Here is a 13577-nt window from a genome sequence, read left to right as displayed (position 1 = left end):
AATTACATATATTCCCAATTGCAGAAGGCATTATGTGAATCAGGAAAAAACACAGCATTGCCATAAATGGAGTTAGTGAGCCTCGTTTTCCTCTCTTTACCAACATAACCTATGTCATATTATCCTTCTACCCACTTATTGGAATTACTTCTATTTCAGATCATAAGTATAAGCTAAATTTGGTAACAGCAAAGTTTAACAAATTCTTTTCTGCAACGAACCATGACTTCAAGCAAGATCAATTAAAAAAAATTAAGTATAATTCTATCTTTCTAAAATAGGATTTACATCTATTTATGTATTTTTTTAATAGTAACGAACTGGACCACCGAACTAATTATCTAAATGAAATGTGTTACAAAATTAATGTATACACTATCTTAAATATTAAATTCATAATTCAGTATATGTATGTTGTAAGATCCAAAACTATCTTTTGTTCGGGTATTTCTTCCCTGCACCTCTACAGGGTTTATAGAACAAAAAATACTCTTAACATTCATCTCCGTCTGTGTTTTTACCTTGTTTTCTTCCACCACGCATTTTAATGGAAGTTCTGCTCTTTGTAATAACTTGCAATTGTGCAATTTAAAAATGACTTTTAAATGCCCCAATCTACAAGTTCTTTAAATACTTTTTTTTTATTATAAACTATGCGTTTTGAAAGACATCGTTAAATTATGTATTCTGCAAGTTTTTTAATACTAAAAATGATTATCGTATTATATAATTTTTTTAAAAGTGAGTTCTAAATTATGTAATTTATTAAAAAAATGCATGAAGGTCAAATCCATTTACATAAAAAAAACCTCTCTTTTGCTCTTACAGTGGTGCTGGCTAGAGCTGAGCAACGGTCTAATATGACCGATCTAGCACAATCCGAATTTATAATTTATAAAAGAAAACATCCTAAAAGAACAATATTAATCTTCGTAGGACAACTTTCCAAAATACAATTATGGTTTAAATCATGTTGCATATTTTGTAAAACTGCCATAATAAATAAGAGCACATAACATGAAGTAAATTTAAAAAAGAATTAGGAATTAATATACTCCAATATTTTAAAAAGATAATATGAGCAAAACAGATATATAAACTTATAATACAAGTACAGGCAGTATGAGAATTTTTTTTCTTCTCAATTGGTGCCCTGGAGGATTGAATGGAAGAAGTAATTGGGAATCCTCTAGGGGAATGATTTGAGGGTTGGTAATGCTATAATTTCAGCTTTATAGGGGTTTTTAATGCTACCCTTTCTGATAAGAGCTGCCAAGGTAGTCTCTTCAAGGCTCTAAAGATGCCTTTACCTTATAATAGACTACATTTTCAGGATGAAAGTGTTCGCCATGTTCCCTTTTTCAACCTACTTGAACCTAAAATAGATCATCGGGCTATAGAGCAATTAAAAGGCCATGGGAGAAATCACTTATTTCAAGAAGAGCACTTCTTCCTGAACCCCTTTTCTCTTCCTGCACCTCCACATAATATTTTAACCCATCTTAAAACCCGAATAAAAATATATCAAAAATTTTAAATTTCTTTCGTTTTTTTTATACGACATTCCTCTTTACCTTCACGCTACTATCTCCATCTTCCTCATCCATTACCAATTTCATCTTCACAAAACTAGTTTTGAATTGGCCAATCTGAAATGTATTTCCGAATCTGCGAGTGTATACCGAATTATTCAATCCGGTATGCCGGATTGGATAATCGGTATACACTCCCAAATCTAGTAATGCATATGAATTGGTCAATCCAAAAGTGCATGCTTTTTTGGTTTTTTTATTTAGGTTTGTTCTGTGTGGGTTGCTATGGATGTTCCAAAGCCTATACTATAGCGTAACAAAATGGATAAATAATGATTTTGAAAGAGCCTATTATTATATTTCTTTTAGGCCTTAATCAAAAGATAAAAGAATGCTCCTTAACAATAGAATTCAAGAAGCCAAAGCACATTCTAACAAAAGTACCAAACTTAAAACCTACACAACATACTCGTGTTATTCCTATGATATTTGTTTGAAATGCCAAAGAATTTAACAAGATAAAATCTCAAACCAAATTATTAGATTTATCATGTTGTGATACCAATGTATATTTAAAACTTTCAGCAACTAAATAGATGTAAGTGATGCACACAACCATTGAATGTAACCAAAAAAATAGAAACCAATGCATATTATCATTTTCATGTTTGTAATTACAAACAACCTTAATAGTATTGTTGATAATATTGTGATTTTATCTCAACAATTATAAACAACTTTAATCACAAATATGAAGAAAAAAAAACATGTATTCCTGAATTGGTTAATCCAATATGCACTACTGGATCAAAAAATATATACTAGATTACCCAATCCAATATGTATATTTAAATACCAAATTGGCCAATTCAGTATGTATTGCCAAATTGGAATGCATACGAAATTGATCAATCCAATAAATGTACATGCTAGATTGGATAAAGAGGTATACACTTCTGAATCTGGAAACGCATTTCAGATGGACAAATAAAAAAAAATATTGAGAAAATGAAATTAATGATGGGTGAGGAAGATGATGAAGATTGCAACATAAAGGTTAAGAGAGACGTCGTATGAAAAAAGAGAAAAAAAAAAAAGGATCTTTAATATATTTTTATTTCGAGATAAGATGGATAAAATATTTTATGGAGGTGGCGAAAGAAAAAAGGATGCAGGAAGAAATGCTCTGTCAAGAACGAGACTTCGTGACGAAAAAGGAATAAAATTTTGTTCATGTTTAGAAAAAAGTAAACATAACCTTTCTTGAAAAATATCTCTAAGAGAGTAAACATTTTTTTTTTCAAAGAAAACTAAGCCTAAAATGCAGAATTTTTAAATTAATATTTATTTCACTTTAAAAAGTAATATTTATTATTTAAATCTATGTCACGTGTTAGTGTTTATGATATAACACATTATTTCACAACTGATCTAATATGGAATGAACTCTCATATTTGTAAGCTGCCTACAAATTAGACCTGTGCAAATGTTTCTTTTTCAGTAATTCATTATTAAAAAAAAAAACTAAAGCAACTTTAAAAAATAAAAGAAGCTTTCACTTGTGCATGCTGGTTTACATGAAATCCTAAAATAAGTTGAATTAAAAACACTTTTGTAATATAACTAATTTTTCAAAAATACATTGTCTTGACGTTTCAGCTGTTACACTGCATGCATCTTAATTTTAGTGTAAACATGACATAATTGTATATTTGATTGGCAAGGAAAGAGAAGCTAAATATGCCCCTTTGCTAGTCTTCCTCCCTAGCCAAAATTACTTACCTAGATTTGTTCAAAATATTCAGCATTTGCTTAATGAAGAGTAAAAACATTAGGCCAAATTCCGAGCTATGTTAACCCCCAGAAGGTCCCAAGAGTCTGTGCCAGCAATCTAGTCAGAGACGAAAATGGGTTTCCATTGAAATAATATAAACTCAATCACATGATCACATCCACTCGCGATACAGAATATTGTACTAAATATATTCAACAACTTATGAAAATTTTGGTTGGAGCAAAATTTTACCTAATGGCTCAGTTATGTATACAATTCTATTCATCCCCGTATTTTAGCTTTTTCTTCTGCTTTCTACGCTGATCACGCAAACCTGGAACAACATGCCAGAGTTTTCAGTGTTTTCACTAACGTGAAGCATAAACGTTAATCAGGGAAATTAATAACTAATTTAGTAAGGAAAAGACATTTAAGATTAAAACTCACGTTTTTTCTCCTCTTTTCGCTTCCTTTTTAAATTCTCCACATTTCTCTGTTTTCCGGCCAAATCCTTGATATCCATTCGCACCTGCGAGGAAAAAGGGTGATGAGTAAAATTTCAATCAAGTCATATGATAGTGCGATTTGAAGATTTGTTTTAGGGCTTAGTAATTAGCTCTAGTCCATGTTTTTGTCAGTTACAAGCTGGTGTGATGCCTTTAATTTTTCAGTGTCTTTAAATTTCAATCAAGTTACTGTTTACGCCAAGTACGGCCTATTTGCACATGGCAACCAAATCGCAATGCCATGCATGACACAGACAACACGGATGCAAAATTTGTTTTCTGACCAAGTAATATCTAGTGTCAGCATCCAAATGCGTGCCAAGGCAGTGACCTCCAAATTCACTATTGTGAAAGAGCAGGAAATTAAAAAAAAATAAAAAGAAAGGAATAATTAGTCTCCCTATGGTTTTTGCAGCATCGAATATTAGAAAACACATTTTAGAAACTCTAGTTTTGCACTACCTTGAGTGTGAAGAAGGAAGGAGAAGAATCGCTCATCATCACTTTCATCTTCACAAGGTTTCTAGTATTCATATTTAGTTTAAGTCCTCTTTACGAGGGGAATGTTATTTGGTTATTAATAATGTTTTAACCTTGATTGAATTATTCTATATACACTTTCCCATGTTTTGGCTATGTTTTTGGACTTCACAGGTAGTTTCACCAAAGGAAGTTGTTCATAACATAGGGTAATTCAAATAGTAATTTATCTATTATGAAGTCTCGGATCATAATCAACTAATCAAGTGAAAAATTAACGCCTTCTTAATGTTCGATTAAATTCCTAAATGAAAAATTCCAAGAAGATGTAATCTTTCAAAATTGCATTTTTATGATTTGAGCTTCCTTCATACCAAACATAAAAGTCTGTAGATAGTTGTTCAACTTAGGAAGTGGTACTTCAACATAAATAATACTTAAGGAAAATACTTAGTACTAATAATTTTACTATACACACAACTTTAAGCAGTTACAAATTTCTATATATTAACAAGGGGGCAAAAGGATAAACAAAAGGAACAAAAATATTAGCTCAATCTTAAAGTAAGCTGAACATTATACTACTATAAATAAATTCCAGACGTTTCTGACCCAAGAAGCTAGAGTCCACTCTTACAAATAACGAGTTAAATTTGGATTAAGTAGCAATATAAAACTGCTATGCACTATCATCAAATTATACGCTACAATGTTATAGGGGTGGGTCCATTGGATAGTTGTTACCAAAGTCAAACTATTTTAATAATGATTTGGGTGTAAATACATGACCAAGTCAAATCAAATTGTGTGTGCATCTACCATGCTTCCTAGAATTAACCACTTTAGAAGAGCATTTCTCATATCCAAGAGTATGAAAAGATAGCCAAATGAATCCTGAGCTTAGACATCAGGCAAGCAAATCTCATTTGATGTCAGAATTTCAACATCCACAACATAGCTCAATGCAAATTGCTAGTGTATGAAAAATGTTACAATATTAGTATACCTCTTCGCCAGCACTTCGAAGAGCTTGAAGTGCATCCATGCAATCTTGACCAATCACAACCAATTTTCCCTTTTTGCCAAGAGTAGAACCCTGGTGATCACTTAGTTTTTGCCTTGCTAACTGTTGCAATTGCTCCTGCATGAGGGGTGTGACACCAGACTGGGAAGAGAGTAATACATTAGAGTCTTATCCTAAATCCTTCAAGGTAAAAGTTGAAAGAAAAATAAACTATGGAAAATATGTTCAAAATAATGTCTAAACAATTTTGAAATATTAAGGCATATATGACCATTATCAGTGAACATGCCAACCTTAGGCATTATCCGATTTTAAAGTGCCAACAATCCTTTTTCATTATAAAGAAATATTAAACCTATACAGGTTGTGTACAGATAAGGTAACAAGTGGACTGGTACTTAGAATATAATTATGATTTTTAAGACACTGGAACTTATATGGGCCACATACTAGTAGCATGGTAGAAGTTTTTATTTTAAGTCCTTGGATAAATTGCATATTCCAACCAATTTGCAACTTCACCCATATTACTAGAAGCAGCCCAATCCAACTTTAGGATAAGTTGAACTAAAAAACATATGATCAATAGTATATATATATATATATATATATATATATATATATATATATATATATATATCTGCAATGCATTATAAAATTATAAAATCAATATCCTTATGCTCACTACCTCCTGCCTTCCCGTTGCACCAGCCAGTCAATCACTGTGCTACTTCTAAATAACATATAAAAGCAAATGCATAGTGAAATAAAAACAAAATAAGAATAATACCCCTGCTAAATACCGATGTGAAAATGATTTTGATTGTAATGGGCGAGAAATCAGCATATTGAGCTCCTGCAATTTGTGGGATTTATAAAGCATTAAATAATTTGGAACACGTGGGTATAACAACTATACATAATTTCAATTTCTTAGGTGAATTTCAAACCTCCTGCAATTTTTTCAATTGTCTAGAGCTAGCTTTCATTTGCTTATGTTTGTTCACTTGCTCCTCTTCACTGTCATAATTTTCAGTAACTAATTCAACTGCGCTAGCATTCCGATCAAACCAGCTTTTCTCCGCCTTTACCTACAATAAGAAAAATAAAGATAGACAAGGATAACATTCCTAACATGAAAAATAGACAAGGATATAACCTAATAAATCTACAACTATACTCATCATAGACTCAATATAGAGGAAACGTAAAAAAAGAGGTAACAAAGATAAACATAAATTTAACTGTTTAACCTGGAAAAGTAATGACATATAAGAAAATATGCCGGAGGGTAATTGAATTCAAAACCAATTTCAATCATATACAAAAACGAAAAATTCAAAGGTGACTTAATTTGTTCAAGTAACTAACAGGAGTTGCATGAATAAAGTCCAAAAACTAATCAGCATGAATTTAGGTGTGAATCAGTATACCTGGGAATCCTTCCTTGTTATCTTGTCTATTTGTCGTGCAAGAGACAGTCTTTTTAGGACCTCTGGCATGTAAGAGTTCTCTAAAGGAAACCGCTGAAAGTTATCCTGTACATATATGACCGAGACCATGAAACAGCATGAACTACTGACTTATTTCATATAAAGAATATTTAAATTTATTTCATTTTCTTCAAAAACATATCTTATCTAATTTTCATAAACTGTTTAATGTCTCTACTATAGATGCTTGAATTAAACCAAAAGGCACCTTAGAAAATGATTTGCACAGTGAAGCAAACTTGGACGTATCTCTTGGTGATATTAAAGCAATGCTACAACCTTCAGCGGAGGCTCTGGCTGTTCTTCCACTTCTATGAACATAAACCTAAAAATAAGAAACAAGTTTGAGATTTCACATATATAAATATAAGAATCAAAGAAACAAGGTATTGCATACCTCTGCTGAATGTGGAAGCTGATAGTGGACAACAGTTCTAACACCAGGAATATCAAGACCCCTGGCAGCAACATCTGTAGCAACAAGTATGCCATTTTCATTTTCCCGAAAGCGATCCATGGCCTACATTAAACCAGCATGCAGACAACAAAATGGTGAGGGAAATAAAACGCAATATTCAATTAAATGGATAAATTACTCAGTAATAAGATAATTAATGTAATCACAATTTCAAGGATCTGAGAGTCATGCCCCATGAAAGGAGAGACAAATTAGATCCACAATACACATATGGATGGATAATACACACTCAAGATATGAATAACTAGGTTCACTTTATTTGCAGAAAAGAAAAATAGGAAAATAAGTCAAAGAGCATTAATTGATTAAATCCTCAAAACAAGAGTTTGGACTCAGGATCTTATAGTTTATTTTCTTTCATTACTTACTATCAAAGATTTCTTTCAAAATCATACGAACATACAAAGCTCTGAAGCCAAGTCTTTTTATCAGAAACCTCGCTTTAAGGAGAATCACATCATGCAATTAATTGGAACAATTGCAGTCGGATATTCTATTTTTATTTCACTTCAGTATTTTTGGGATTCCTAAATAATTTTGACAATACACTATAAATAATTCTTCATGCTCTTCTCTTAGGGTATCAAGAGCAGATTCTTCGTAGATAAAAACCATCACAGTTAATGGACCTACTACAACCCCAGAAAATATTGAACAGTCTGTCATTCATAAGCCAAATAGGTACCCAATATCCATGACTCTTGCTCTTACCTTTTTTCCTGTGCAATGATGTTTAAGAGGAATAGGATAAACACAAACAACCTTCAGCAAGAGGCCTCATATTGATCATTATATTGAAGTTTGTTTTGTGTTGTTCTACTTCAGAATCTATTGAAATTTGTAACACTTGTATAAGATGGCTTATGACATAATTGACATTAGAGGGGTTTTGGGAATTGAGGAAGAAGAGAGAAGAAATGAAAATAAAACATTAAACTGATTTTAACCTGGATGTATTTCAATACAATAAATGCAAATAAAATCATAGGTGACCCCAGGCAAGTGGCAAAGTTGTGCTTTGGCAACCGGTTGGTCATGGATTTGAATCCAGACATCCCATTTGCGTATGCAAGAGTACCGTTGCATACAATGACCCTTCAACATAGTGAGGAGCCCTTCTAGCTGAGGGGTACATTAGTTTTTCCTATACACTAATAAAATCCAGAGCACAAATCCTTGTTTATGCTTCTTAGTTAAATTGTAATAAAATTAATTATGCAAACAAATCTTGATAAGGAAACACATTAACCAATCCTAAGGGGGAAATAGAACTAATCCTAGTGAATAATCTAACATATTATAAGACATTTGTATATATTCTACAGAATAATATTGAGGTTTTATCAGCCCTTGGGCATGTCATGTCCTACTTTAGAAGGGCTTTCAATGGTTCTAAAAACCTTGCTATCAAGGAGGCCAAACTATGTGACACTGAGAATAGTTTGTCCTTTGGTACATTTAGTTGGAGCTGAATATACACCCATATTTGAAGATACCTTGCTGCTTCTCAACTTTAAAGGAGACTAGATATGTTTCTGACCTCTTTACGGATGTGCAAATGGTTTTTATTGAAGGAAGCTTCAACTTCTGATGAGTATAACGATTCACGAATGGCTTGACATCTGTTCTATTCTTTTAACGGTAAGTATGGGGCACAAAGTTCAAAAAGTACAACCCTATTGCAGATACAACTTTCAACCGATGATAAAATAGAACATTGCATTCTATTGAGAAACAGAATTGTACTTGATGACTCAAAGATTATGTATGGTGCTCAGAATTCAAGAGCACAACTCTATGGGCAACATTCAACAAATGATAAAAAATAACTTTTCATTCTATCGAGAAATAGAATGCTACCTGATGACTTAAAGCTGACCTATACTATCTAGAAGACTTTGAAGCATAGAACTGCGGTAGAATGGCAAGGATAAGGGAGAAGATAGCCCAATCCTACAAGGAATATTTTGGCCATTTTCCCATGCAATGTGAGGAGGGTTGCCTAAGGTTTAAAAAGAGAAATGTTACATTCCAACTCAATGTGCGACATCTAAACACGGCCCTCTTACCCAAGCCTAGACATTGGGTGCTCTAACATTAAGACTGGAATCGTATTATGAATCAACCAAGCTTGAACTATTATTAGGTTAAGACACAAATAATAGTATATTATAATTCTATCATGTGCCCTAACGCAAGACCACCTTGGGCATGAGGTATCCTTGATGTAGAGCTTTTATTGTTAGAAGAATGAAGAACAATAAAGGATCAACTTCTAGACAACCACAAAGGTTCTAACACCATTTCAGAAACTAACCAAGACTAACTCAAGACCAAAAGCTAGCTCTAGGAGGTAGGAATGCTCAAGTCTTTCAAGGAGTATTTTGGCTGTATGCCAAACCAATGGGGAGAAGATCATCAAATCTTATAACAAATATTTTGATTGCATTCTAAATCAATGTGGTTAATCTCAACACACCTCTCATTCCTAGAATTTGGACATGTATGAAATGATATTAGAAAAAATCAGAATCTGCAAATGACCCCATTTCAGGACCAGATAAGCTCCAATACTGTATTATGAACCAACTATCCCAAAAGCTTTTAACTATTTGGATGATGAGAATGGTTTAATTTTACACTTAACGGGACACAAACCTTCAATCGTGCTCGTTGCTGCATTTGAGCATGAAGAGTCCAAACATTGATTCCAAGAATGCGTAATATGGAAGAAATATGACGTAAGGCTGCAATTGACGTGCAGAAAACTATGGTGCGACCTTGTCCATGGACAGTCAAAATATAATACAAATATGCATCTTTATCTTCTTCTTTGCATCTGTAAAAAACAATTAATGCTGATCATCAAACAAAACTGACATTTCATGTCATAGCAAACTTTACTTTTTGACTTTATCATCAATAATAAGGTTTAGCAAAAATGCTCAACAAGAGACTTTAGAATTTAGAAGAAATGCTCAACGATAAAGTAAAACTTCATTTGCACAAGGAGGAAAAAATAGCATGTGGCCCAACAGGTTATGAAATCCAACACAACAGTAGGAATGAAAAAAAAACTGCACCAAATTCAAGAGCGAGTTCAGGCTGATAAAAAAAATAGCAAATTTAATAAAAAATTATTTTATTATGTCACTAAAATAATATGTATTCTAAAAAACTCAAGTTCTAGTTCTAGAATTTAGATATGAGTTTACATACTCAATAAATGACTCCTCAAGCTTAGCTGCTAATATAGATGGATTAGTAAGATCAATAATTGCAGCATTGGATCTCATTCCTGCACGCTCAGAAAGAGTTTCGATGGAATTCAATCCATCTGATGATGATTGCTTTTTTTGAATTGAGCCACGTTTTAGCTTCTTGCGAAAATCAGCAGACAGTGCAACAGTCGCTGAAAAAACAAGTGTTTGTCTTTTCTTTCTTTGGAAACTAGAAACTGTAATACAACTTTTTTGTACATTTTGAGAATTATCTTCAGTGGAGATGTTGGACATGGGAAGCATATCAATTATAGACTGCAACTCCTTAAAATGACCACTTTGTACCATCCGATCAGCCTCATCAAGCACAAAGAAAGAGAGTGAATGTAACTGCAAATAAACATGGCCGACATCACAAATGACTTTCAATCAATACAATATGAAGTACATAAATGCATTTCTTTTATCAGCTTGCATCAATCCTGCAGCAGTCATGTAGCAATAATGAAACAGGCATCTGTAAAAATGATATCAAACAACAACCAGCATGCAAAAATTGTCATTAAACAGTACAATTTTTAGCTATGAATGAGCAGCATATCACTCTTGGAATGATCTAAGTCATACATACTGGCATGCTTAATCATGGCTTGCAAGGATAAAAAATTGTATTACTTAGGGGCTCTTCGTATTCTTCTGATTTCATTATTTTTCTATTTAATCGTGCAGATAAGTATCTTATAGTTTTCTATAGTACTTTTCCGCTTGTCAAGTATACAATGCATTATTATTCATCAAAAAGTTATTGATTCGCATACAGTGATACTCAAACTTCTCAATGCATGGCATTGGTAGTTACCTCAACTAGATGTTTTTCTCCAGCTGACATAAGTTCCCATAACCTCCCTGGAGTTCCAACAACAATCTCAGGCTTTGCTTTTAAAAGTCTCTCCTGCTTTTCTGCTAAAATCCCCCCAACTATAGGGGTCACCCTAACATTAATATACTTAGCAACAGCTTTCAGATGATCAGTGACCTGAAAAGGCAATTAAAAATGAGAAAGTCATTGTTAAAGGATCGGTACACCATATCTCCTCATCTTATCATGATTTATTTCCCTGTTTAATTGGGATTAGTGAACATATTCTAAGTAACTTGGGTTTTTATGAACATAGTAAACACATCAATACATTGTAACTTAGTTTGGTTACTATATTTTCTTATCTTTTCATTGGTGGCACTTAATTCAGCTTTCAAACATTTGAAATACAAGATACCAGAATTTTTGGATGACCCATATTTTAATATAACCAAGAAAATCTCCCACCAGTTACTGCAAGTGTTTTAACGTCTAACTCAGTATTTTTTTAATGAATCCAAATTCTAGATTACGCAATACCAGTTGCCAGCGATCAGGAGGTTCCATTTTGTTATGTTCCATTAGATAACTATGACCCACCAACCCTAATAAAAGTTTTATCGTAAGGATTGCTATAAGTAAATCCCATCTGAGTTACTCCTTCTACAAATGCTAAGTTAAACCATATCAGACTATTAATAAGTTTGCAACTACGACAAACTACAAACTACAAACCCAACATAAAATCTCTCACTTCTCACCTTAATCGTATAAAACAAATATATAAACCTCACTGTAACAATCAAGTATTTTTTTGACAACAATGAAAAATTGAGAAAAGCCTTGCAAGTACCTGAAGTGCAAGTTCTCTAGTTGGAGCAATAATAAGAGCCCTCAAAACTCCTTTAGGAGAATACTTTCCAGGTTCTTCAACCATGTTTGCATCCTTTTCTCTCTCCTCCAAAATGCGTTGCAAAATGGGCAAACCAAACGCCAGTGTTTTACCAGATCCTGTCTCTGCAGCCCCAACAACATCCTATCAAATGCACACAGAATAATTTTATTAAATTTAATTGGATATAAATCAAAACAGCACCCTGAAGAAAAGCTTCAAACAACCTTCCCTTGATGAGCAGCAGCTGGAATGCAAGCCTTCTGTATTGGTGTTGGTTCCTTGAAGCCAAGCTTGCAAATTGCTTTCATTAGGAGAGGGTGAAGCCTCAACTCATTCCATGCATAAAATTCAGTTTCATCATTGTCCTCTTCACCGTTACCATCTTCCACATTAGCATCTAAACCTAGAAGCAGATATAACCATTAGCAAAATGCATCTTTCTTGTCTTCAATTTATAATATTGCACAAGCAACTCCCATTTCAGTAATCAACAAACTCACATTCAACCATTCTAACACATTCACATACACACATATATACATAGAATTTCAAATTAATTGATTAATTTGAAATTAAACAAGAAATTACCAGCATCTGGCTGCTCAACTTTCTGGCCATCCGTAGCATCCTTCTTTTTCGTCTTCTTCTTCTTCTTTTTCTTCTCTTTAGCCTTCACACTCTCGTCCAACTCAGCTTCGACCTCGTCACTACTAGCACCATCAACTCCATCTTGCTGCTGTTTCTTCACATCTTCATTCTGTATAGATTTTTTCTTCTTCGTCTTCCTCTTGCCATCTTCAGGTTCAGGAATATTCAAACCATACTCCGCCTCATCAATCTCCTCGAGCGAAAGAAAACCTGCGCAACGCAAAAACACGAACACAATAAAATAAGCAGAAAATCGCAAACCTACAACAAACGCTGTTCTTACAAGGACGCCAATGCAAACAAACTAAACATTCCGCTGAATCAGCAAGAATACAAATGCTTAAATCTCAAGTTTAGTTAATAAAATCCACACATTAAATAAAAAAAAGTAAAAATAAAAATAAAAAAATTTTGTTTATGAGAGCAAACCTCCTTCGAGTTCGTTGGTGCCAATGAACAAGGAGAAAGCACCATCGTCGTCGTTCTGAGGAAGAGAAGAGTTCCACGGAAGCGAGTTGAGACGCTCGAGTTCAGGATCGCTTCTTGCCACAGTGCGCTTCCGCTTCAGCTTCTTCAGAGGAGAGGTTGCTACCGCTGCTGCTTCCATGGCGCCGCGTTTTCAGTTTTTTCGTAAATGCGTTTATTTCTCTTCTGGGAACGAAGCCA

At 33.5% G+C, this 13577-nt stretch overlaps 1 protein-coding gene across 1 annotated transcript; it reads right to left on the bottom strand.

The window, feature by feature from the left end:
- Positions 1-3425: 3425 nt before the first annotated feature.
- LOC114167291 (P-loop containing nucleoside triphosphate hydrolases superfamily protein) lies at positions 3426-13577 on the bottom strand. The gene is made up of 15 exons (XM_028052338.2): positions 13341-13577; positions 12852-13121; positions 12488-12666; positions 12222-12404; positions 11369-11545; positions 10508-10899; positions 9947-10127; positions 7208-7330; positions 7019-7135; positions 6751-6855; positions 6268-6408; positions 6108-6173; positions 5300-5458; positions 3755-3836; positions 3426-3641 (listed from the first exon to the last, which is right to left on the bottom strand). Exons 1-15 carry the CDS (start codon positions 13516-13518, stop codon positions 3586-3588), a joined length of 2409 nt encoding a protein of 802 aa, XP_027908139.2. The 5' UTR covers positions 13519-13577; the 3' UTR covers positions 3426-3585.

The sequence above is a fragment of the Vigna unguiculata genome, chromosome 10 (genome assembly GCF_037176805.1).
Source record: "Vigna unguiculata cultivar grain cowpea cultivar isolate G323 ecotype 2 chromosome 10, ASM3717680v1, whole genome shotgun sequence".
Taxonomy (NCBI): Eukaryota; Viridiplantae; Streptophyta; class Magnoliopsida; order Fabales; family Fabaceae; genus Vigna; species Vigna unguiculata.
Note: the sequence above shows the minus strand (reverse complement) of the source record. Positions and strands in the feature narration are given on the sequence as shown.